This window comes from Nansenia antarctica, assembly GCF_963989245.1.
Source record: "Nansenia antarctica genome assembly, chromosome: 15".
NCBI lineage: Eukaryota > Metazoa > Chordata > Actinopteri > Argentiniformes > Microstomatidae > Nansenia > Nansenia antarctica.
In genome coordinates this window covers 803,945-830,275 of record NC_137685.1, presented here as the reverse complement: position 1 = coordinate 830,275, position 26,331 = coordinate 803,945, and the positions used below count along the sequence as shown (strand labels likewise).

The window sequence follows — 26,331 nt, the reverse complement described above, 5'->3', positions numbered from 1 at the left end:
GAATGTGAATAAAAATGCTGTTTATGAGTGTTAAACAAACTCAGACAACATCAGAGAATACAAACAGACTGTTTTATGATGCTAATATTTATACATTTTTGATTAGACTTTGTTAACAAAGTTCCAAAGTTCAGAGCACTGCGCTCTGGGACCGCTCAGAGATGGGTGCTCTGACTGAAAAGACGGTTTGCCCGAGCGAACTGACTGTTCGTGCATTTACGAACGTACCTGTAATAACACTGCTGACAGCTGATCAATCGCAAGCAGACAGAGTAGTGGTTTCCTATAGCAACAAAAGACGTTCAGTGTTTCCCCTAGGTTTGCTGCCTTGGGGGGGTGGCATGGACCGTGGCATGGACCCCCCCCCCCAGGGGGTAAGACCCTGCCTCATACCAGCGTCATGTCCAGGGGTGTACTTGTACATTAAGCCGCCTCACGCTACGGAAACAGGAGATAGGCTCCTGCCCTATGGGCCATTAGGCTCCAGAACCATCGGTTCTCAAGGCTACTTACTTATGTGGTCTTGACTACCTGTCCACTTTCTCACCTGGTTCTTGCTCTCTCTCTCTCTGGTGTGCCGACACCATCCTGCTCTCTCTCCTTCTCTCCCTCCATACCCTCCTCTCTCCCTTTTGCTGTCAACCAAAAGGTAAACAAAACAGCCAGAGTATTTATAATCTAATAAGAGGTATAAATTGATCCATATCAATTTATAACATAATTATAATTGAATATTGGATTGCTGTGGGCAATCCAGTCAGATAATGTCATTTTGACTTTACTCTCACCTGAAAAAAAATCGTATGTCCAACTATAAAAAACAGACATTTCCAATGCTTCAATCAACTGTCCATGTACTGTAAATATGCCATTATGGTATTACCATGAAGCCCAACTCTAGCAGAATAAGAAAGATAGTATATCTACTAGTAAAATAATAAAGTGCCTCCAGTTAGCTCTTTAGCTGGCAAGTGTGCATTGAGACTAGCTCATCTCATCACCTCTGAGCTAGCTAGCTTGCTAGTTCTTTGACACTATTTACACTATGGAACTATAGTCAGACACTTTCTAGTCACGATAATAACGACCAATTTTAACCAACTTTCTCTGTCAGAACACTCAGCAATTATATTTGCTAACGTTTGAACTTGCTTACTTTCAATCTGCAGACATCACAGCCGGCAAAAACCATGGACACCATGGACACCATGGACACCCAGGAGGAGACTGATGTTATGAAGTCGCCCTCTGCTCCAAAAGGAAAGGGTGGCCGGAAGAGCAAAGCTGCCTCTGAGCCCAAGAGTGAGTTTGAGTGAAAGTGTCTTAGAGGCATACAGACTCCTGAATGTAGTTGCTATGCCATAATGCTATGCCATAATGCTATGCCATAATGCTATGCCATAATGCTATGCCATAATGCTATGCCATAATGCTATGCCATAATGCTATGCCATAATGCTATGCCATAATGCTATGCCATAATGCTATGCCATAATGCTATGCCATATTGTTCATTGTATTTTTCCTCCAGAATCTACGGCCAATTCCAGGGTCACAAGAAGCTCTGGAAAACAACCGACTATCTTATCAATGTTTTCCAAAGTGTGAGTATTGTTGCCTTCTCACACACACACACACACACACACACACACACGCACACACACACACACACACACACACACACAGTGTGAGTATTGTTGCCTTCTCTCACACACACACACACACACACACACACACACACACACACACACACACACACACACACACACACACACACACACACACACACACACACACACAGTGTGAGTATTGTTGCCTTCTCTCACACACACACACACACACACACACACACACACACACACACAGTGTGAGTATTGTTGCCTTCTCTCACACTCACACACACACACACACACACACACACACACACACACACACACACACACACAGTGTGAGTATTGTTGCCTTCTCAGGATTGTTCTCTTGACATTTCAGGCTCTTGTGTTTTCTGCTCTAGAGTAAACTTCTCTCTCTCCCTTACAGTCAAAAGCGCAACTCTGAGGAAGAGGTGAGATGTTCTTGCTGTGCGGGGCCCATCACTCAGATGTTGTAACTGGATCTTATGGTGATGAATGAATGCACCTGGTAACAAATAAAACATTTTGTAGGTTCGGGAAGAGAAGCGCCTAAAAGTGGAGTCGGATGAAAAGTAAGAGCTCTACCTTCTCCCATTCAACGTGTAATGTCCCTTCTGAATGTGGACTCACTGTCCCCTGTCTGTTCTCTTCCCAGGGAGGTCCCAGAGGATTCGACTTGTGAGAAAACTAAGCCAGTGGCTGCAGCTAAGGTAATCCCCATTGCTACCCTCAAGCCAGAACATCATTTGTGACGCTTAGTTGCCATTTGTCAGTGTCACTGATGCTTCACTCCTGTTTCAGACGCCACCCCCCAAATGTCCAGACTGCAGGCAGTATCTGGATGACACTGACCTCAAGTTGTTTCAGGGAGAACTTGCTGATGCGGTGAGGAACTTAAGCCCAAGTGGGGAAAAGGGTCAAGTGTGTTGGCAACTAATTCCTTCAGTGGGACAAGTGTTACCTGGTAAAATTGCATGTCACAGTTAATTAAATGTGACTTTAATGTTCGTTGTATTCCCTATATCAGCATTGACTATCTGTGCAGTATAGTACAGTGGATTGTGTACATAGCCTTTATTGATGTAAACCAGCTCCTTACCGTGTGATTTTATGCTTTTATGCTTTTTCTAAAATGTGTTTTTTTTCCCCCTTTCCTAACACCAGGGGATCGATCCATCCCTCCTAAATTTCGTTGTTTGGTACCTGTACTGTAGCAATGACAAATAAAGTCCATTCCATTCCATTGAATGCCTGAGGCTTATCTAAACTTGTATGCTTTCAGTTGGATGAGCCAGAAATGTTAACAGATGAGAGACTCTCCCTGTTCGACTCAAATGAGGATGGCTTTGAGAGTTATGAAGTCTTACCCCAGCACAGGATCACAAACTTCAGGTAATGAGCGCTCCCAGTTTACGTCAAGCAAACTGTGGTGCCCCTTGTGCTGTCGCAATACTGTACACAGCATAACAGTATCTGCTTTGTGCCCTCTCACCTTAGTAAAAGAGAAGTGTGATTTTTTTTTTATTAGTGTCTATGATAAGCATGGCCACCTTTGTCCATTTGACTCTGGGCTGATTGAGAAGAATGTACTGCTGTACTTCAGTTGCGCAGTCAAGCCCATCTACGATGACAACCCCTGCATGGATGGTAAGAGGAAGTTGCACTGGTCATTTTCACAGAACTGTCTATTTAGTCCATCCTCTGTAATCTTGTAACTTTGGAATCATTGATTGACTGACTACATATTTGCGCAACACTTATCTTCTAGGTGGAGTTCCTGCCAAAAAGCTTGGTCCCATCAATGCCTGGTGGATCACTGGCTTTGATGGTGGTGAAAATGCTTTAATTGGCTTCACTACAGGTAATCGTAAAGATTCTTTCTCACATTTAAATCGATTGAATTCAATCCCTCTGTCTAGATCCCTTCTTTTATATTGACACTTGTCTCTCCATCTCCAGCCTTTGCTGACTACATCCTCATGCGCTCGAGTGAGGAGTATGCCCCCATCTTTGCACTGATGCAGGAGAAGATCTACATGAGCAAGATAGTGGTGGAGTTCCTGCAGGAGAATCCTGACGTCTCCTATGAGGACTTCCTCAACAAAATTGAGGTGAGGGCCTACAACCACAAAGTATTAACAGACGTCATCTCTGTGCCACATAGCAGCAGCCCTCTGACCACCGCTCCTCTTTCCCCTCAGGCAACAGTACCCCCAGCTGGGCTGAACTTCAACCGCTTCACTGAGGACACCCTGCTGCGCCACGCCCAGTTTGTGGTGGAGCAGGTGGAGAGCTATGATGAGGCCGGGGGCTCTGATGATCTGATGATCATCGTTACCCCCTGCATGAGGGACCTGATCAAGCTGGCTGGAGTCACTCTAGGAAAGAGGTAGGACCCGGGCCTGGTACTATGTGCTGATGGATATGGTTGGTTTATGTCAACTCAACTGGATGGCTGTTATGAGCACAATCCCTGTCCCTCCTCAGTTAACCTGCTTCTCATTATAAGGTGTGGGTGGGAGAGTTCCAAACTCCAATACCAGGCCTTCGATGCATGGGGTTTACATTTCTGAATGACACCCAGACAATACTCGCAGCCAATAGCTGTAGTGAAGCTGTATTGTCTTCATACAGTCTTATTTGCTGTACATTTGTGGCAAATTGATTATGAAGTCATGGGTTGATCATGGACAATTTATGATTCCCTCAGCCGTTGGTCTAGCTTTAACTTATTATTTTTTAACTGCTTTCTATCTTCCATGATGGCTACCAAAGCTGTGTACCATTTGCCATGCTGGTTTTAGTTTTTGGGGTGGAGGGGGGTGTAGTTGTCGTCCTGCTGCTCGCTCCCTCTTATCCCGTATGTCTCTAACACGCCTCTGACATTTCCTAATGCAGCATGCTGTTGTACTGGTAGGTAATACTTGCTCAGAATGCGTCCTCGCTTGTGTGTGGTGTTACGTTTGAAGGTTGGTTGAGGTTTGTTCTGGATTAATCCTTATCAATATGTTTGTGTTTGCGTTTGCTTGTCATTCCTCTAATTTAAACTGCATGGCTCCATCTACACTGCTGGTGTGGCTGTCGAGCCTGATAAGAGCTTACCATTACACTCCATGTTTATTCTGGTGTTGTATAAACTCAACCAAACACTGTTTTTTACCCTCAACAGGAGAGCTGCCAGAAGACAGGCCATTCGCCACCCCACTAAGATTGAGAAGCACCTCACTAAAGCCACCACTACCAAGCTGGTCTACACAATCTTTGACACCTTCTTCTCTGATGAGATTGATCAGCTTAATAAACAGGGTGGTGCGATCAAACGACAACGCTGTGGTGTCTGTGAGGTGAGTCATAGGTTGTGCTTAGAGAAACAACCTGGCATCAAAAGTTAACCTGAATATTTATGCATCTCTTGATGTGTTCTTGTTTTAAAGATTGCCACGGTTAAAAGGGTACACTGCCCATCTCCGTGTAGTTATTGTTTGAATGTTGTGTAGTTCAGTTTGCTGCTGCTATTTTTAGAAAGTGATTGTCTAAAATTGGAACAAATGCTGTCAAGTACTGAAATGCCCCATCCCATGTTTGAACAAATAGTCTCCTCTGCCATCAGGTTTGCCAAGTTCCCGACTGTGGCGAGTGTGTACCCTGTAAGGACATGATCAAATTTGGGGGCAGTGGCCGAAGCAAGCAGGCTTGTCAAAAGAGGAGGTGAGCTGACCTTTAATGCAGTACTCCCCTCTACATTGTTTCTTCAATGGTAGAACAGACTGAAGAACAGCTTCTACCACAGGGCCGTCCAGGCCCTGAACACAGCAAAGACCTAGGTTCTGGGCCCTGGACAGTCTGGACGGATTGATGGCAGCTGCTGGACTGAAAAAATCAGGTGTAGTGCTGAGGCACAAACATGTACATTTCAAGCCTGCAAACTGCGACACTTTAAATAAATGTGGAATAATACTATTGTGCAATATGACAACCCTAGTCGTCTGTCTGTACAGTATAGTATAGTGCAGTGGTCACCAACCTTTTTAAGCCCAAGATCCCTGACCTCAGCCTTGGTGAAGGCAAGATCTACCTATTGAAGCGTTGAGAGAAAAAGACAGCTAAGATTGTACTTTTATTTGCCTGTATTTTAATTACATACAATGCTTTGGTCCAACATTAAAATGTATGCAATTTTTTTGACTGACTTATTATTATTATTACTTATTAACATTGACAAACATATTTACAATTAGCATTTTATAAAGTAGAACAGTAATGTGGACTTTCTCAGTCAGTGCTAAGTACAGTCATCTTATGCAGCATCACTTTTCACATGCTCACTCAAGTCAGTGTGATGGCTGTGGCTGGATACTGTCTGTAAGTGCTGTAGTTTGGCTCATAGCTACTGACAGCCAGTCTGAGACAGTCTGTGTGGTGTCTGTCAGTAAGGCGGCTCCTGTACTTTGATTGGATTATTTTCATCTGTGAAAATGACATTTCCCATAGATACGTGGAAAAGTAGGCACTCACTCTTAGTGCACATGCAGTGAGGAGAGGAAACTTCTCTCTGCTGACAAGTCCCCAAAAGTCACTGTCCCTTGATCTGGCTTTCAGCTCTATGTCATTTTGTAAATCAACCATCTCTGTCAACTCCACTTGCTGGAATTTGGCTACTACCTGCTCTATATTAATGGGCACGAATGGGTTTGAGACAAATGCAGAAATATCTCCCATGACATCTAACTCACCAAAACACAGATTGAACTCTGTTGCCATGTTTGCCAGTACTGCTCAGGGGTGAAAAGCATCAAGGCCTGTGCCATTTTCTCCAGGTTGGGAAAGTGAGCCTCCCATTCTTTAGGTGTGTGGTCCAAACATCGAGCTTGGCCTTGAACCCATTCACTGCGCTTATCATGTCGGGAAGGTGTCTGTCTTTTCCCTGCAGCTCGTAGTTGAGTGCTTTCAGTTTTGCGGTTATGTCTGTCAGAACCCCCAGGTCCAGTAGCCACACATCGTCTGACAGTTAATAATAATAATAATAATAATAATAATAATACATTTTATTTATAAAAGCACTTTACATAGGAAATCTCAGAGTGCTAGAGTCCTTGTCGACAGGAACGTCTTGATCTCTGGCAGCGTGTCGACAAATCGCTGCAGCACTTTGCCGCGACTTAACCGCAGACAATTCAGACAATATATCATATTTATGAAATCTTAATAAACAAATACAGTAGCCTACAGACTCTAAAAGAAAAATTGGGCCCCATCAACAGGACTCAGCCCCTTGGTCAGCAGCAGAAAGACCCATGGTCATCATGTTATATACAGTGCATTACTCATAGATGGCTATCATGTTATACAGTACATACCAGGTTTTTTCCTTGGTCAGAATGAGGGCTTGGTGGGTGTTTTTGTGGAACATTTCTGGAACATTTCTGGATTCCCACATTTTTTGGGAGGGACCCCCAATTGTTGTATTTGTATTGTAAATTGTAATTATTAATAATAATAATTATTATTAATGTACCTGGTTATCTTACAGTAGAGAAACAAAAAACAGTTACCAAAACTGAGTATTTACTAGCTAAGATTGGCAAAAGATTGGCGTGGTGCAACCGAAATTAGTAAACAACTAGTTTGAAACTAACTAGTAACAACTAGGGGTTTAGTAACTACTAAATGCCTGCATTTAGTAATGACTTACGCCATATTGGTGCAACCCAGTCCAGTAGGCTACCAGATACGATGTTATAATGTATGCACATATTTTGCTACCACGGTTGCCAGATGGAATTTACAATGTCCAGCCCAACCGGTCTAAAAGCTGCCGAATCCACCCGTCCAGTACCAAAAGTAGCCCAATATGGCAACCCTGCTTGCTACGTTCTTGCAGCTCGCGTGAACACAGGTTCTTCCATCAGCGCTCGCCTGCCGCTTCGATTGCAGACTCAAGTTAACGCGCGTGCAGAAAGATGCCACGAAACTCATGTCCGGTAGCTTTCTTTCAAGGAATTTCAAAAATAAAAGTCCCGTAAATAAAAAGTTATTTCTCGCCGTGAGAAATAGAGATGCGGCGTGAGAGCGTGAGAACTGGTTGAAATGCGTGAGTCTCACGGTGATTGCGTGAGACTTGGCAGCCCTGGTGATAATTCACAAGTAGGGAAAATCAGGGTCATTACGGCACAGTCCAAAAAATCCATCCAGCGCACCGTGCATTGCTGGGGCCCCCGTCAGTAATAATCGCAACTAGTTTATGAATGGGTATGTCATTTTCACCAACATATTTTTGGAACTCATTGTAAATATCCTCACCCCTTGTTTTCTCCTTTAAGTGCAAAAGAGTGAGGAAGTCCTCCTTTGTTGTAGAACACCATTATGGAAAACCATTTGGACAAACACAACAAGCTGAGCTGTGTCCAATTACATCCACAGATTCATCGAACTGTAGTGAGACATATTCAGTGTGCCAAGTCCTTTAACACTTGTCTGTCCACATCCTCTGACAGTGACTCGACCCTCCTTGTCACTGTTGCAGGGCCCAGAGGTACACCACGTAGTGCAGTTTTGATTTCTTCTTTGTTTTTGAAGTCACTGAAAACAGTCTCTGCGGTAATGGCCATTGCTTCCTTGACTAATTTTCCATCTGTAAAGGGCTTCTGGTGTTTAGCCAAAAGGTGACTTACACAAAATGATGCTTCACTAGCAGCCTTATTTTGAGAAGCAGGTTTGGTGAAAAGTGATTGCTGGACCTTCAACCATGATTTCAGCTCATAAACTTTCCTTGCACGGATTGTGCTCTTTGGCGGGTAGCTGTCTTTGAATTTCTGGTGGTTGGTGTTGTGGTGCGAGAGATTTCCTCTTTTAGGCAGTGCTTGTGTTTGGTTGCACAACATACATACACACTTGTCTTTCACCAAGGTAAAGAGAAATTCTTCTTCCCATTCTGGCTGGAAATAGTACGTTTCCGCTTTCTTGCGTGGAACCTCCACCAAGCTAGCTACCTCGCGTCACTAACTGTCACCACCTGTCATAGATTTATTTGCGAGTCACGTACCAGTACTATTCTCTTATCTGATTGGTCACTTTCATGCAGCGTCTGCAACACAACAGTTGGCTCAAGAGAGAGAGAGGGAGAGAGGCACGTGCAAAACGTAGGCGATTTATGTATTTATTAGGCTCATTTTCTATTATTTTTGGGACAGGGAAAGTCAGACAAAGATCTACAGGCAAAGTCTCAAAGATCTACCAGTCGATCGCGATCGACGCGTTGGTGACCACTAGTATAGTGGATAGTGTACATAGCCTTTATTTATGTAAACCAGCTCATTCCCTTCTTGTGTTTTTTTTCTAAAAGTTTTTTTTTTTTTTTTCCTAACACCAGGGGAGCCACCCCTCCTAAATTTCGTTGTTTTGTACCTGTACTGTAGCAATGACAATAAAGACCATTCATTCATTCATTCATTCATTCATTCAATGGTATGAAGCCCATTACAACTATTCTGTTTGTTCCAGAACATAATGTTTCCACGATCTCATTCTGAAACGCTAAAGTCTTTGGCCTTTTTTGTTTGTTTTGTTTTTTTGAGTAGGGATTTACTTAGTAAAAGTAATTCACTCCAGACCTTCTTAAACTCATACTGTCAAAATGGGTGAGGGTAGGGGACGAGTCTCTGAGCTTGTAGTTTTACTCCTGTTCAGGTTGCAGGGGAAGTAGCTTGGAAACGTACATGTAGTTGATGTGGTGTGCTCCCTCATATTTGGAGCAGGGCTGAACCTTATTTTCTTTTCCATCCAGGTGCCCCAACCTTGCTGTAAAGGAAGCTGAGGATGACGAGATTGAAGAAGAGGAGGATGTGTTGCCTATACTGAAGGCACCAGCCAAGAAGGTCTCCCAGGCCAAGAGGAAGAAGCAGACCCGAAGCAAGCAGACATGGATCGGAGAGCCTGTTAAGGTATGTTCTCCTCAGGGCTCTGGACGTTTTCCACGTCAGACTGATTCAAAATACCAACTGTGCTTCGTTAGGAATCCAACATAAGACTCGGCTAAATGTTTTCAGACTGAGGGGAAGAGGCGGTACTACATGAAGGTGACTGTGGATAACGAGGTGGTGGAGGTGGGAGATTGTGTTTCTGTCAGTCCAGATGATCCATCAAAGCCACTCCACCTTGCCAGGTATCTACTTATTCTTGTCATAGACCGGGGGGGGGGGGGGGGGGGAGACAAGTTGGTTCAGTTATAGGCCGCTATGTTGACACTATGTATCTGTTTATAGGATCTCATCCCTGTGGGAGGATAATAATGGAAAGATGTTCCATGCCCACTGGTTCTTGCGTGGCACAGACACCGTGCTGGGAGAGTCTTCGGACCCACTGGAGCTTTTCCTAGTGGATGAATGTGAAGACATGCAGCTGAGCTTTGTAGCGGGCAAGGTCAACGTCATGTACAAGGCCCCCGGCGACAACTGGTCCATGGAGGTAAGGCCACTTGAGCCTTTGCTTTCTTGAGGTAGAGGGTTGGTGACAATCTGCCTGTTCAGCACTTGTGTATCTTGCCTATTGTGTTCTCAGGGTGGAAGTGATGAGTACGACAAGGTGATTGAGGACGATGGGAAGAGCTTCTTCTACCAACTGTGGTACGAAAGCGATTGTGCCCGCTTTGAGACCCCTCCTACCGTTATATCCTCAGAGGACTGCAAATACGAGTGAGTGGGCATCTAACTGCCTTCTCCTGTCCATTGACGAGCCTCTGACCTTGATGTTGACCGTTTGGTCTTGGGTTAATATTTGGAACTTTTGTTTGCTGTTTTCAGATTCTGTGCCAGCTGTACCAGGGCTCGGGAGAGAGAAGAACAGGAGACCCCTGGTGTGTTTGAACCCCTGCAGGATCAGGACCACGACTACAAGGCCTACTACGCCATGGCGTGCCTGAAAGGAGACCATTTCCGGGTGGGAGACGGTGTCTACCTGCCGCCTGACTCATTCAGTTTTGGGTGAGTGGAACATCCAGGGATGCTGTACACGAGCACGTTCATGGGTGTAAACAGACTGGCTGTTACATAATCCCATTTCTCAAATGAAGCATTGGTGATGAAAATGTGCTGTGTGCGTCACTCAGGGTGAAGGCAGCCAGAACAGTGAAGCGCTCTCACAGGAAGGAGGATGTGGACGAGGAGTTGTACCCAGAGTATTACAGGAAGTCATCAGACTACATCAAGGGTTCTAACCTGGACGCCCCAGAACCCTTCCGCGTCGGCCGCATTAAGGAGATCTTCTGCATCAGACTCGGCATGGGAAATGGAAAAGCTGAAAAAACTTCTTTGTCAGAAGTCAAACTGCGTATATACAAGCTCTACAGGTGTGCTACCAGTCCAATGGCATTACACAAATACAAATGTAGTCAGCATTTGTGCATGCATTTGAAGTTGTTTTGTTTTTTCTGTTTAAACTCTAGGCCTGAGAATACTCACGAGGGTGCGAAGGCAGGTTATCACAAAGACATCAACCAGCTGTACTGGAGTGATGAGGAAGTGACGGTGAATATGTGTGAAGTGCTGGGTCGCTGTCGTGTGGAGTATGCAAAGGACCTGTCTGAGTCTGTGCAGGACTTCTCCAGTGGAGGACCTGACCGATTCTACTTCCTTCAGGTGAGGCTGGACTGAATGCAAATATGTTTGTTAATCATTTGTTCCATTTGCATGCTAAGAGTGTTGTTCCGATACCATTTTTTGATCCCGATCCCGATACCGATACCTGACCGTGCAGTACTTGCCGATACCGAGTACCGATCCGATACCACGGCGTTTGAAAAAACAAAACAAAAAAACATGTTTTTTGAGCCGCATACTCACCTCGATGTAAAATGATTGCTAACACTTAGTCTGGCACTGCTCAAAACCTTTGTAAAACAGGAAAAAATACCAACAGAGAGTGAATGCTATAGAACTTTTTTTTATTGTCTACCTGGTATGGTGACAAGAAAATCAACCCCTTATAAAACCTGAAATGTGGCTCTCACAGATGCCAATCAGTGCAATATCCATTTAAGATATAAAAACAGTCGTAGTAGTAGTGCAACAGCAAGTGAACATTTACAAACAAAATAACTTTAGTAATAAAAAAAAAGTTAGTACTCGCCGATACCGATACCAGCATTTTTGTGCGTATCGGTGGCCATGCCGATACTAGTATCGGTATCGGAACAACACTATAAGAAATCAGTGAGACACTACTCTTTCTGTTAAGTGCACTATAGCCTCTGTTGGTAACACCTGTTTTCTCTCGTCCCCAATAGGCTTATAACGCAACGTCCAAAAAATGTGAGGTCCCACCTGACCATGCCCACTCAGCTGTACAAAAGGGCAAGGGAAAAGGCAAGGGCAAAGGTAATAACTTTTTATTGTGCTCTATTTTCAGTCTTTCAAATCATATAGTTCTTGTCTTAATGTCCTCATAGGCCCATGAGAGGGTTGAGCTTGTCATGAAGCTACTACTATGGCCACTTTGAATCTGAACCTGAATCTCTCCTCCAGGTACAGGCAAAGGGAAGTCCTCAACTGTGCAGGAAACTCCGGACCAGGAAACTCCGGACCAGGAAACTCCGGACCAGGAAACTCCGGACCAGGAGCCTCCGGACCAGGAGCCTCAGGAACCCAAGATCACCAAGTTGCGCACCCTGGATGTGTTCTCTGGCTGCGGAGGCCTGTCTGAGGGCTTCCACCAGGCTGGTTAGTGTTCCTTCCAATCAAGAGCGCAGAATGTATCATCACTTAAAACAATTTTCATACACCGGTATATTCAAATATAAATACAGGTGTAACTTAACTGCTTTGCGGCAACATTTAAAATGAACTTGTGTTCATGTCCTTTTCCCTCAGGTATCGCTGAGACTCAGTGGGCCATAGAGATGTGGGCCCCTGCAGCACAGGCCTTCAGGCTGAATAATCCTGGTACCACAGTGTTCACAGAAGACTGCAACGTGCTGCTGAAGCTGGTCATGTCTGGAGAGAAGACCAACTCCCTGGGCCAGAAGCTCCCCCAGAAGGGGGATGTAGAGATGCTGTGTGGTGGCCCTCCCTGCCAAGGCTTCAGCGGAATGAACCGCTTCAACTCCCGCACCTACTCAAAGTTCAAGAACTCACTGGTCGTCTCCTACCTAAGGTCAGTAGGATAGTCTCAGCTCTGCAACTGGATGAATATCAATGACGTTCTCTAACTCTCCAGCCTAGATGATAGGGATGCACCGCTACTGGAATGAGGCTCGTACTTGGTGTTGGAGAAATGCTCAAATATCTCGATACTCTTGTCCACCAAACGCACTTGACCTGAAAGTGCTTGAAAGCGGTGGCCTTCAAAGAGTAGAGAAAGGTGTGTCTCTTATTGCTAGGCTACCAGATACAGTGCTGTAACTGGCAAGATGGCTAGCAATGATTAGTGATTATAACACTAACACTGACCTTGTAGGCATTTCTAGGGATGCACGATATTATCGGCCCGATATTGGGAAATTAATGTTATTAAATATTTATCGGTTTTATTAAATTTTAGCCGATATAGAGCCGATAATATGAAGACGGAAATATTTCCGGTTCCGGTTGTCATGATGCTGCGCCTGCGTACAGCCACGCAGTGGAGAGACGAGAGCGAAACGTGGCTTCCCCGGTGTGGACAATTTTCAGAGTTTCTGAGGCAGATAGTGCGTTTGCAATACATGTTCGGCAAAAGTTCGGCGAACTACCGTAATAAGCCTAAAAAAGTTAAACTGTTCAAAAAGTGCAACTTCTCTGCTTTCAGAAACTGTTTGAATTTTTTAGATTGGGCATATAGTTTGAAGGAACGCTGTAGAATCCTGTCTGCGCCGACAGCTCCGGTTTCGGAGCAAGACGCGAATCTATCGGCATTAGTCAAATACAGGCTCACATCCAGTCATCCGCTCACTGCTCTCCATCAAAAATGGCACATCCATCAATAATATGACATAATAACAACTGCTCTGATTAGATTGTTTAATACATCAACGGGGGGAAAAGCGAGATGAACTCGCGAGTATCGTGCTTCCTCCATTGAACGGAAAGTCCTATCTATTCCATTCAAAGTGTTTTAGCCTTCCCCCTTTCCACTGGTAATAAGGAATTGGCAAGAATAGATCGATATAAATAGATCAACATAATGCAGCACTATCATGCACAGATCAGCCTTAAAACATGTAACGTTAGATATATAACGGAACGATGTATTTCTACTAGGGCTGGGCAAACGCTAAAAATTTCTTTTTCGATAATCGCAAGAATTAACGATCAATTATCGATTAACCGATAAGCTTTTTTTTCATCAAAATAAAAAACTAGGGCAGAAATAACAAGCATGTTTTCCTTGGGGAAAAAACGTTATTTGTGTTGCTATTGCACACATTCATTCATTCACATTCAAACTAGACACTACAGTCAGATAACAATCCTCTTAAACAAGGCAGTGAGTAGCCTAAATTGTTTAACTTAAAAACACATTTTACGTTATAAATAAAAATATAGAAAATAAGTAACTCACCATAGGAGCAGTAAAAAAACAGTTATTCACAAATAGGAGGATGACTGAAAACGTTAGTGTCCTTAAGAGCGTCCAGCTTAACTTAAATTTAAACTCCAGCGAGAGACTGTAGGCGGCAGGCTGATTGTGATCGATGATTATGGAGTAGCTTAATCTTCTTCTTCGGCGTATGGGTAGTTGTTTTTCCTCTCCACTCCACCAGGCTCGGGGCCGAGGGGCTACCCTTTTACCACCCCGAGACCTGGTTGAGGGGCTCACCCGGGCTATATTTCTGGACACCCCTCCAGAAGCCACGTCATCGTCTCGTCATCTACTACCGACAGACCATGCATCCCGTTGGGTGGGTGGTACACCGGGCAATCCAGGATAATATGGTCTGCGGTTTGGTCCTCTGCGCCACACTCGCACGACGCATTTGGGGCCAAGCCCCATCTGTGCATTGATGAGCGGAAACGCCCGACGCCGGTCCGGAGACGATTGAGCCTCACCCAGGATAGCCTTGGCAAGTCCATCCCGAGGGGCTCAGCGCCGGCGACTGGGATGTGGTCGCGGAGTTTGGAGGTGTTAGCCTCCCACTCCGCGCGCCACATATAATCCGCCCATCCTGCCGCACTGATGTTGAGATCTCTGCATTGCTGCCTGAGATCCTGTGCGGCAGGCACAAATGGGTGTCTCGACTTGAGACGCCGGGAGGGCTCCGCTGTTATAGTGAGCCTATCATGGAGCAGATGGTTATTAAGCTCCACGGCCCGGCAGGCGAGACGTGCTGTGGCTCCCATGCGGCGGAGGCCTGCGGGCTGGATGCCTGCTAGGATGGGAAGGTTGTCCACGGGGGTAGGACGCAGGCATCCTGTCACAATGCGCAAGGCTTCGTTTATAGGCGAGTCGATGAGGCGGGTGTGGGCACTGCGACACCATACTGGGGCGCAGTATTCACTAGTTGAATAAACGAGGGCTAGGGCTGCCGTGCGCAAGGTCCTTGCGCCGGCGCCCCAGCCCGAGCCAACCAGTCGCCTCATCAACGCCACACGAGCTGTAGCTTAATAGAGAGATGGAATGAAATATGCAATGACCGACTTCCCCCTAGTAAATGCACCCAATTTTCTACCCCTTTTTAGCTACTGCGATTACTACAGACCCAAGTTTTTCCTGCTTGAGAACGTGAGGAACTTTGTGTCATTCGCACGCTCCATGGTCCTGAAGTTGACACTTCGCTGCCTTGTGCGCATGGGCTACCAGTGCACCTTCGGGGTCCTTCAGGTGAGTTCTATGGATGTCCTTGCATGTTTCTCTGACTGCTTAAAACTACAGGCCATTGGGATGCATGTTATTATAAGATATGAGGCAGTGTTTCATCCTCAACATGGCCGACACTGATCTCCTCCCAGGCGGGGCAGTACGGTGTGGCCCAGACGCGGCGCAGGGCTATCATCCTGGCGGCCGCTCCCGGGGAGAAGCTGCCCCGCTACCCAGAGCCTCTACATGTGTTTGCTCCCCGAGCATGTTCACTCAACGTGGTGGTGGATGAGAAGCGATACACCAGCAACGTCACACGGTAACGGCAACATCAACCTGTCTGTAGAGTCAATCTACAGTCAAATGAAATGTACCTCACAGGGCTATACTCTAAGCTTTTCCGTAGCCAGATAAATAAAAAAATATGTGTTCCTAGCACATGCCGTAACCCAAGGATATGCGAGTCCAGTCCTGAGGGCCATTGTAGCCTACGCTGGTTCTAGGTCATTGATTGTGACGGGGTGTTTTGGTGTAATATAAAGATCTAATCAGTTGATGTGACAACTGAAAATGGTTAACACAGAAGGTTGTCCTATCCCATTGTGGCCTTTGTCCTGTGCTGTAATGGCGCTACATTGCTCTTATGAAAAGGGCTCAACTAATTATCTCCATTGATAAGAGACAAACAAAATGATATTTGTTAAACATAAATGTTCTACAATAATGGCTGTTCTGTGTGAGTAGAAATGTGTTGTTGAACAGACATGCTCTTTTATTTACATGAACAGGAATTCATTTGTCTGCTCTTCATGACGTTCCTGTCTGCTGTGCTCAGCATTGTTACCGTTCTGAACGGTAAACCAGTCGTCTCACCCAAGTGACTCCCAACATACCGCTAAGAGACAAAAAAAAAAAAAAGAAGATGATTGCGCTCAACTGAGCCCTTTGAACGTCACTCCCGATAGCCGTGTGTGAAGGGCTGACATTGACAACCCTCACAATTCTATAATTTAATTATAATTTAATAATTTTGCCATTTAGCAGACGCTTTTATCCAAAGCGACTTACAATTACGAATTACAGGGACATTCCCCCTGGAGTAACTGAGGGCTAAGTGCCTTACCCAAGGGCACACTAGTAGTGGTGTGGCTTCAGGCGGGATTTGACCTCACAACCTTCCGATCACAAGTCCAACTCACTATCCACTAGACCACCACTACCACTAATTCTAAGTGCATAAGCGAGCACACTGGTGGTTGTAATGAATAGCCATTAATATGAATAATTGGATTGAAATGGTTGTCGGCTACGTTGAAATGCATGTATATTGTTTGTCCAAGCAGGGGTTCTTACACATACACACAGACACACACACACACACACACACAGAGAGACAGACACACACACACACACACACACACACACACACACACACAGGGGTTCTGAATTTATGTTCTCCTGCAGGGGTAATGGAGGTGTATACCGAACCATCACCGTCAGGGACGCCATGTCTGACCTACCTGAGATCCCCAACGGAGCGTCTGGACTGGAGATCTCCTACAAGGACAACGAGGAGCCCCTGTCGTGGTTCCAGAGGCAGATCCGAGGCACACAGTACCAGCCTATCCTAAAAGACCATATCTGCAAGGTTAGCTGCCTTATAGTTTGCTAGGCAAAAAAACTATTCTAATTGTGAGGTGTAACTCTTCAGGGCCACAAATAGATTGTGACTTCTAATGTCTCTAGTACCGCTGGTGGAAATCAGTTGCCACTATTGTTTAAGCAGGTGACTTAAACACTGGTAAAGGTTTAAGAGGGTGTGAACACTGTTGCCCTCTGTGAAAGGTAACGCTCCTCACTGTTCCCAGGACATGAGTGCTCTGGTGGCGGAGCGCATGAAGCACATCCCCTTGGCACCTGGCTCTGACTGGAGGGACCTGCCCAACATCGAGGTCAGATTGACAGATGGAACCACCAGCAAGAAGCTACGCTTCTCGCACGCCGACAAAAAGAATGGCCGCAGCAGCACTGGAGCACTGAGAGGAGTGTGCTCATGTTCAGCAGGTATGCATACTTGTAAACAAGTTTACCTTTTGTAGAATATGAAACACTTGGAACCACTTTGTCGATGACTTTGTTTGTCTGGATGGAACAGGTATAGTGTGAGTGACATGTTGTAATGGTGGTGATGCACTCTCTCCATAGGGAAGCCCTGTGATGCTGCTGACAGGCAGTTCAACACTCTGGTCCCATGGTGCCTGCCTCACACAGGAAACCGCCACAACCACTGGGCTGGGCTCTACGGCAGACTGGAGTGGGACGGCTTCTTCAGCACCACTGTAACTAACCCTGAGCCAATGGGCAAGCAGGTAGAGCACCCGCCTTCTAACCCTGAGCCAATGGGCAAGCAGGTAGAGCACCCGCCTTCTAACCCTGAGCCAATGGGCAAGCAGGTAGAGCACCCGCCTTCTCTTCATGTTGGATGACAATTAGAATTTCATCCCATACAATTACAAACATAGACACAACAATTACAAGATTTGACAGAAAGGATGGGTGAGAGAGAAGCGATGACATGCAGGATATGTCCGCGGCCATAATCGAACCGGGAACCCTGGTCGACGTTTAGTGCATTACGCCACCAATTCATTGTGAAATTCATTGTAGTGCCCCCTCTGGCCTACTGGAATAGATTTTTAATCAGTCCACTGCAGAGCTTTAATGTTCCATTCCAGACTGGTAATGACTGTCGTGCTCCTTTCAGGGCCGTGTCCTGCATCCCGAGCAGCACCGAGTGGTCAGTGTGAGGGAGTGCGCGCGCTCCCAGGGATTCCCGGATACCTACCGCTTCTTTGGGAACATTCTGGACAAACACAGACAGGTACGTTGCTTTTAAAAAAACGCTTTTGTCCATATCAGGAATGAAACCCTGAACTTTTCAATCCTGTAAAGTCTTCACTTCACTGACATTCAATTTCCATTATCTCCCAGGTTGGGAATGCTGTCCCTCCGCCGCTCGCCAGAGCCATCGGACTAGAGGTCAAGAAGTGTGTCCTTCAGAGGATAAAAGAGGAGATTGCATCAGGTGAGACCTTGACCACCCTTTCAGAGAGGATGTGGATGAGGCATATTGTTATCCATACTATGATTTCTAACTCTTCTCTCCTCCCTCCAGAGACTGTGTGAAGCAGGAGAAGATGGAGGTCTCAGACTAGTTGTAGGCCTGGTTCTGTAGGCCTGGTTCTCTAGGCCTGGTTCTTATGTAGGCCTGGGTACCTGTTCCCTTAATCAAATTCATCTGAGATCCTGAAGATCAAGCCTCTAGTTACTGATTGACAGGCAGCAGGTTCATGTTTCTATACACTGTATATGCACGGTCAACGTTGGAAGTACCTTGCTGAATTGTGTATCAGTAGGATACCTACATAGATCAAAATAGTGGGATGAATCTGTTGAACGTTTTAATGACAGAAAGAAAAAATCCACCTTTTTTTGTTGGTATTGTTAGAAGCTAGTCTTTATATGTCTGTCCAAAAAGCCAATCTTCTGAAACACACAGATCCTCTCATATGCTCTCTCAGGAACTCCTCAACGAGCTGGCTTTGAGCCTCGTCACTTATGTGGCCTCTCTGGACAGTCTGTGCAGTACCATTCCGTGTTTATGATTTTATGTTTTAACAATGTATTTGCATGACAATGGAATACATTGTATGTAGTTTTTATATGTTGTAATATTTCAAATAAAGCTCTTGTCAGTTCCCCTGTTTCCTCCATATAATTATTTATATCCTTTAGAAAAATACACTACTGTATTTGGTCGCCTATTTGAAGTAATTAGATCTTTAAAGTTTAGTATTTGGCCATATTCCTCACATGCATCGATGTTAATGTTGGTAGGCATTTTCTTTAGAAGTGAACAGGAATGTTTCTGAACTCCTGATATAATACAAAATAAGTTAGAGGCTACACCAGAAAAGGTGCTAACCTCTCCTGTATTGGTACTGATACTACATATTAAAGGTGCTAACCTCTCCTGTATTGGTACTGATACTACATATGAAAAGGTGCTAACCTCTCCTGTATTGGTACTGATACTACATATGAAAAGGTGCTAACCTCTCCTGTATTGGTACTGATGCTACATATTTAAGCTTATGGAAAGTTCAGTGTTTATTCGTGATTCACCATAAGTATCAGAATGAACAGAGGTGTTCATGTCGACGCTCAACTACAAATAAATGTCTCCTTTGGGTGCTGCATCACCTAAGATACGACCACAAGCCTGAAGTGTTGTGCAAGAGATAAGCGAGTGACCACTACCATTTAACTTAAGTTAATCTGTCCAAATACCGTATTTTCCGGACTATAAGTCGCGGTTTTTTTCATACTTTGGCTGGTCCTGCGACTTATAGTCAGGTGCGACTTATATATCAATAATTCATAATCTCTGACTGACATGAACTGACATACGGTAATCTCTGACTGACATGAACCAAGGAGTAACTTCCGCTAGTGCAGGGGTCGGCAACCTATGGCACGCGTGCCAGCAGTGGCACGCGACAGCTTAAACAGTGGCACGCGACAGCTAATCAATAAGTGCGAGAATGGGATTTAAAAAAAAAAAAATATATATGTTGGCCGCGTTCGTAAATTCGCGCACACTGGGTTCAATGTCACAATGGGACCAAGTAGGATCAGGCCCGTGAATGAGTTCTCTCTTGCCCGCGGGATGATATTTAATTACTATTAAAACCGGCCCGCAGTATTATGTGCCCGCAGCACCATAATACTACAAGTCCCAAGATGCATTGGCGCGTACCGAGTGCCCGCGAGCAAGCGCGACCCCGCGTCTTCTCTTCACTTCAGTACTCGTCATGAGCAGCAGCAGCACAGTCACAGTGGAGGCCGAAACATCGCCGTCAATTCCCGAGTGTTCCCGAGTGTTCCCGAGTACAGTTTGCTGACAAAGTCGGCATACTTGCTGCCGAATTCAGGCGGAGATTTTCCGACTTTGAAGCCCAAAAAAGCAGGCTTCAACTGCTCAGCAATCCATTTGCAGTTGAGTCCGTGGCGCTGCTGAGTTTGCTCGTTTCATCCCCGACACAATGCCTGAGCTGCGCACCCAAGTTGCTCGCACGCCGTCTATGTTTGGCAGCACATACGTGTGTGAACAACTGTTTTCGTTGATGAAACTAAACAAAACATCACATAGGAGTCGTCTAAGTGATGAACATCTGAACTCAATCCTGAGGATTTCCTCAGCTCAGAGCCTGACCCCAAACATGAATGAACTTACTCAAGATGAGACACCAAGTATCGGGCTCAGCCTCAGACAAGTGAGCAGAAAGGACTTGGACTTGATATTTCTTTGAAGGGATTTTTTTTTTTTTCTCCAGTTGAATGGACCCAGGGAAATGTTGCCTAAGAAATTAATGCAACTGTTTTGCACTTTTGCAAGTTTGCACTAACTTTTCTAATTTTATTATAGAAGACAGTCATTGGTGAGGATCGGAGCAGCTCACTGATTTGTTTTTAATGCATGCTGTTTCATTTTTGCATTTATCTTGCCATTGAGCTTTGAATGAAAATTACATTTAGCTGTTTACCTGTTAAAAAAAATAAAAAATAAAACGTTTTCAATTTATTACTAAAAGAGCCTTGAGAAAATATTGCAACTGATTTTATTTATGTTTTACTTAATTTAATGTAATGATTAATGTTAAGTGCAATATAGGCTGTGTTATTGGTATTGGTTCAATATGTGCAATAATTGCGAGTTTTAATAAACATTGAACCAGCCCGGCCCTCCACTTGTACCATTTTTAAATGTTGGCCCCCTGTGTATTTGACTTTGACATGACTGGACTAGAGGCAGTCTCGGGGACGCTCCGGCGCTCTCAGGGCGAATTTACGAATGCAGCCCTAGTCTCTCATCCACTCCACGAGAGCCGTATTCTGGCGCCAATTTTCAAAGTAAAATTCTGAATTCGATTCGATACTTGTATCAATATAACTCAAGTCGTTCAAGGATGAAGCAGACAAGGCCGAATCAATAAGACGTGCTGTGTCAAGGTATGGGAAGCAGGCCAGCACCTTTAAAGCATTTGCCACTGCTAAAAATCACGCAACTGAAGCAAGCTTTCGCATTGCTCATTGCATTGCGAAACGTGGAAAGCCATTCACTGATGGAGAATATATTAAGGAGGCTTTCCTCTGTAGCTCAGATGTTTTGTTTGAAGGCTTATCAAACAAAGACACAATAAAATCAAGAATAAAAGACATCCCAGTGTCAGACAGAAGTGTGGAACGAAGAATAGGAGAAATGGCAGAAAACGTGAAAGCGCAGCAGACCGCTGGTTTGAAAGATGCGACGGTGTTTAGCCTCGCACTTGATGAGAGCGTAGATGTGAATGACATGCCACGTCTGGCTGTCATAGCAAGATACTGTGATTCTGCTGTAAGGGAGGAGCTCTGCTGCCTAAAACCAATGCCAGAAACAACAAAAGGTGAGGACATCGCTAAAGTTCTTATCGAGCATTTTGTAGAGCGAGGGATTGACTTTAGCAGGATTTTTGCAGTGACAACAGATGGTGCCCCTGCCATGGTCGGGAAACAGAGGGGAGCGGTTGCATTAATTGTGTGCAACTTAAAGTGACCAAGTACCACCCCCAGATAATGGAGTTGAGCAAAGGAAAACAGGGCCAGGGATCACGACATTGATTGTTAGGACTGTTTACATGGCTTTGCATACATAGCTCTTTGCAACCCAAAAAATATATATGTTTGTTGTGGTTGGAATAAAAGAATAAAATGTAAGTAACAACCAAATAATTATATAAATATAAATTATAATTCATACAAGTAAGACCCTTGTATAATCACCCTCCAGTTAGGCCTACTTATTAAAATGATAACCATAGGGAGCGCAGTTAGCAACTTTGGTAGAAATTGAGCGCTCCAATTTGCTTAAAGTTGTGCTACGCATCACAAAGTTTAGTTGTCTTAGATGTTATGTTGGTAATTTTGTTCAAGTTTCAGTAAGTTACATTTTTAGGTTTATTTAGCATACATGGCTTTGCATACATAGCTCTTTGCTGAAAATTGTTGTTCATGTTGTGGAATAAAATTGCAGATCTGTTGGTCTGTTTGGTTTGGTTTGATGTCGAGTCATAATTAATGTTGATATTGTGGTTGGCACACTGACTAACAAGAACATTAAAAAATGGCACTTCATATCAAAAAGGTTGCCTACCCCTGCGCTAGTGCCTCATACACGATAGAATAGCCATTATACTTGACAATGTGGACATTAAACACGACAATGTGGACATTAAACATGATGTTATGGACCTTATACACAATGTTATGGACGTTATAAACGATATTAAAGTCATTTATTCCTTCCAGAGACTGTTCTATGTTGCTAAGTTACCCCCGCGAGGCTATTTTGCTACTTCCGCTAGCGCCACATCCGCGATAGAATAGCCATTATACTCGACAATGTGGACATTAAACACGACAATGTGGACATTAAACATGATATTATGGACCTTATACACGATATTATGAACGTTATACACGATATTAAAGTCATTTATTACCTTTCAGAGGCTGTTCAATGTTGCATTGTTTGTAGGCCGCCCTTCATCCCAACTACTTCCGTTTTTCACCAAGCTATCTTTGTCATGGCCTTATACACGATAAATAGTCGTTACACTCGACAATGTGGACATTAAGCACTATATTATGAACGTTATACACGCTATTATGAACGTTATACACGATATTAAAGTCATTTATTACCTTTCAGAGGCTGTTCCATCCTGTTTGCTTGCTCCCGCGACGCCATTTTGCTAACCTTCGTTAGCAACGCGCTAGCTAGCCCTGGCTTTACACTCGATAATTTAAGTATTTCTAACCTTTCAGAAGAAGTTTTAACGTGAATTATGTCCTTCCTGGGCTTACAAATCCTCTCATGTCTCTTCACAGTGCCAGACTAGAGTCAAGCTCAACAGGGTCTTCTTTCCCCGCTGATTCCGCCAAGCCCGTTCCCTTGAACCATGCGACTTATAGTCCAGTGCGACTTATATGTGGTTTTTTCCTCTTCATGCCCCATTTTTGGCCTGCTGCGACTTATACTCGGGTGCGACTTATAGTCCGGAAAATACGGTACTTAAGTGCATTGAAAATATCAACTGAATACTCACATTCATCATTTGATGTCGAAATTGCTGGAGTATATTGGCTTTACTGTCACTGTATACACCGCAATAACATTCAGGGGCGGCTGTGGCTCAGGAGGTAGTCAGCGTCTAATGATCGCAAGGTTCGCGATTCAGAAATACGATCCCCAGGTGTCCTTGGGCAAGACACTGAACCCCAAATTACTGGCGCCGCACGATAGCATGCCGTCACTGGTGTGTGAATGTAAAGCGATTTGGAATAAGGCGCTATATAAGTTTATTCTATTTAGTCAAGTCAAGAGCCTCCTAAATTTCCCCTCCTAATCTTCGTTGTTTGGTACCTGTACTATAGCAATGACAATAAAGACCATTCATTCATTCATTCATTAATTCATTAGTACCATTCAGTACATGTAAGCATCAAAAGTACTACATACAATGAGGGTGGGATGTAGTAATTCATATCCTTAAAGTGGTAAAACAATCTTGGTTTCTCCATTGCTGTCAACATGACATATCTTATGTAACAACCAATGTAATAAGAAATTGACAGTTTCTCATCACTGCTTTATTTAGACACATTCTAGATCATGAAGAATAAAATCTGGCATCTTCCTGGAATATTTCTGAAATATCACCGCCTCAGTTGTTTGATGGTCTGGAAAAAATAAACAATTGAAAGTCATTGGGTTAGTTAGAAGGGCAATATGGGACTTATATTAAGTACTGTTAGTATTGTTTGTAAATAATATAATTGTAAAGAAACATTTAATAGCTTCAAAACATGGTTAAAACAATCATTTTATCTCATGGATGGTCAGTCCCTCTATGAATTTGAATCCCAGATTGCACCTTTAAAGCAAACATGAATCTTATCTAAAGCATTTATTGCTCTTCCCATAAGAATCAAAATGTAATACTCACTTGGCCCATTCCATGTTGAGGATAAGATGATCGTATCCAAATCCTGACACTCCTGCAATGGCTCTGGCTGCATCCTCCCTGCGGTGGAAACTGACGAAGGCAAAGCCCTGAAGGAGAGAGAGGTAAAACAGAAGAGGCACTTGTTAGAGCCAAACAGCACTATAGAAACACACAAATATGACCTTTAAACCTCCTCTGTGCTCACCTTGGACTGGCCTGTGTTTTTGTCCTTAGCCAGGTAGATCCTGGAGATGGAGCCAAACGGCCTGAAAAGCTCCTGCAGATCTGTTGGTCACGCGGATGGTGGCGTTGTCATCGGCTGTAGAAGGAAATGCACTAAGTTAGTCATGGCATCCAGATGAGTTTAAGATCAGGCCCATGAACATGCTGATGTAAGAGACAGGGGTGATGCCGAGTCCCTCTAATAACACTGAAACACACCTCTGCGGTTGGGCTGCGTGGACTCTCCTCTACGTGTGCTTCCATCCCTCAGGCTGGGGGGCACATACTTCCCAGTCTTGCTTTGTGCTTGGCTGGGCAGGCTCGGGCTCTGCGGAGCCTGAGACGAAACAATAATCAATCAGTCATGTCTATTTTAGAGTCAATCAACAGCATGCACAACTGTGTACCTTCATTGAAGCATAATTTTGAGGTTATTAGCTATGAACATTACAATTACAATACCTGCAGCCTTCTCCTTGTCTCCAGTAGTCAGTCCAAGCTGCTCAGCCAGCGCCTTCTGCATTGGGCCCAGTGTGTCCTTGTAGGGACAGCGGGTGGTCCAATGGTCACCTTTGCAGATTCGACAGGACACTATTTTCTGTCCTTTCAATTTGTTCATCGGGTCCTCATCCTGGTCTGTGGCATTCAGGTCCTGGAAGAGCATGGCAAGCAATATTAAGACTCTTAGAACTGACTAACACTAGAGCTCAAACTGAACACAAAAGGTAAACTACTTCAATATAATAATATTATGACATCATATAAATAGCTTGTGAGACCAAGAACAAGGATCTGACACCTCACCTCTTTGCTGGAGATGAAAACCATGAAGACATCGTCGCTGACCGGGGTGGTAGCAACATTGGGGCCTTGCTGATCATACTCAGAGTTGCCAAACTTCTTCCAGTTCTAATGAGTGACCAAAGTACAAAAATAAATAAATGTCAAGCTGCATGACAGTACCAGCTTACTTTTTAAATATATATGTTTAAACATTTCTAATTGAACACTGATCATGCAGATCTCCTCAACCTACCTTTCTCCGCGCCACAGCTTTTGAGGCCTTTCACCACCTGGACTGCGGTGAAGCTAAAGGATTTGCGCATCGGATTCGGCTCACTGATGACAGGCCGTTCCGTTTGCCCTGCCGACGCGTCCCACCCGGTGAGTATCAGAAGCTCCGTCAGGTCCTCAATGAGATGGAATCAGAAAGTCTACCAGCGACTTTCGCCGCACCTCTCGTCCTGGTGTGGAAGAAGAATGGTGACTTGCGTGTGTGCACAGACTTCAGGCTTCAGGCTCAACAAACGGACACTGACGGATGCCCATCCCCTGCCACACCAAGCTGACTGTCTGGCTGCCCTGGGTGGGAACACATTCTTCAGCACAATGGACCTCACATCCGGCTTTTACAATATGCCGTTGCATGAAGAAGACCGCAAGTACTCTGCGTTGACAACACCCATGGGCTTGTACGAGTACAACCGTCTCCCGCAGGGCCTCTGCAACAGCCCTGGCAGCTTCATGAGGACGATGACAAGTATATTTAGTAAAATATGGTATGTTACGTGAGAAAACTGACATCTTTTGCAAATACATAC

General features: G+C 44.6%; 1 protein-coding gene and 1 pseudogene across 2 annotated transcripts; one reads left to right on the top strand and one right to left on the bottom strand.

Moving 5' to 3' along the window:
- Positions 1-1,190: 1,190 nt before the first annotated feature.
- Positions 1,191-18,616, top strand: LOC308170899 (DNA (cytosine-5)-methyltransferase 1-like; the record flags this gene model as incomplete). The annotated part of the gene is made up of 31 exons (XM_080545753.1): positions 1,191-1,312; positions 2,041-2,065; positions 2,166-2,206; positions 2,290-2,344; positions 2,436-2,519; positions 2,917-3,026; positions 3,163-3,281; positions 3,403-3,495; positions 3,594-3,745; positions 3,836-4,023; positions 4,533-4,547; positions 4,804-4,978; positions 5,245-5,342; positions 9,418-9,574; positions 9,680-9,795; positions 9,896-10,097; positions 10,191-10,324; positions 10,433-10,612; positions 10,738-10,977; positions 11,074-11,266; positions 11,914-12,004; positions 12,152-12,346; positions 12,497-12,779; positions 15,284-15,425; positions 15,554-15,720; positions 16,866-17,049; positions 17,270-17,465; positions 17,607-17,770; positions 18,166-18,282; positions 18,393-18,486; positions 18,579-18,616. The coding sequence occupies 31 exons, from the start codon at positions 1,191-1,193 to the stop codon at positions 18,614-18,616; spliced, it is 4,170 nt and encodes a 1,389-aa protein (XP_080401879.1).
- Positions 18,617-24,504: 5,888 nt separating this feature from the next.
- LOC308170898 (eukaryotic translation initiation factor 3 subunit G-like) lies at positions 24,505-26,256 on the bottom strand (annotated as a pseudogene). The gene is made up of 7 exons: positions 26,188-26,256; positions 25,767-25,793; positions 25,535-25,639; positions 25,193-25,382; positions 24,950-25,067; positions 24,714-24,827; positions 24,505-24,615 (listed from the first exon to the last, which is right to left on the bottom strand). The product of its transcript is annotated as a eukaryotic translation initiation factor 3 subunit G-like (transcript).
- Positions 26,257-26,331: the final 75 nt, after the last annotated feature.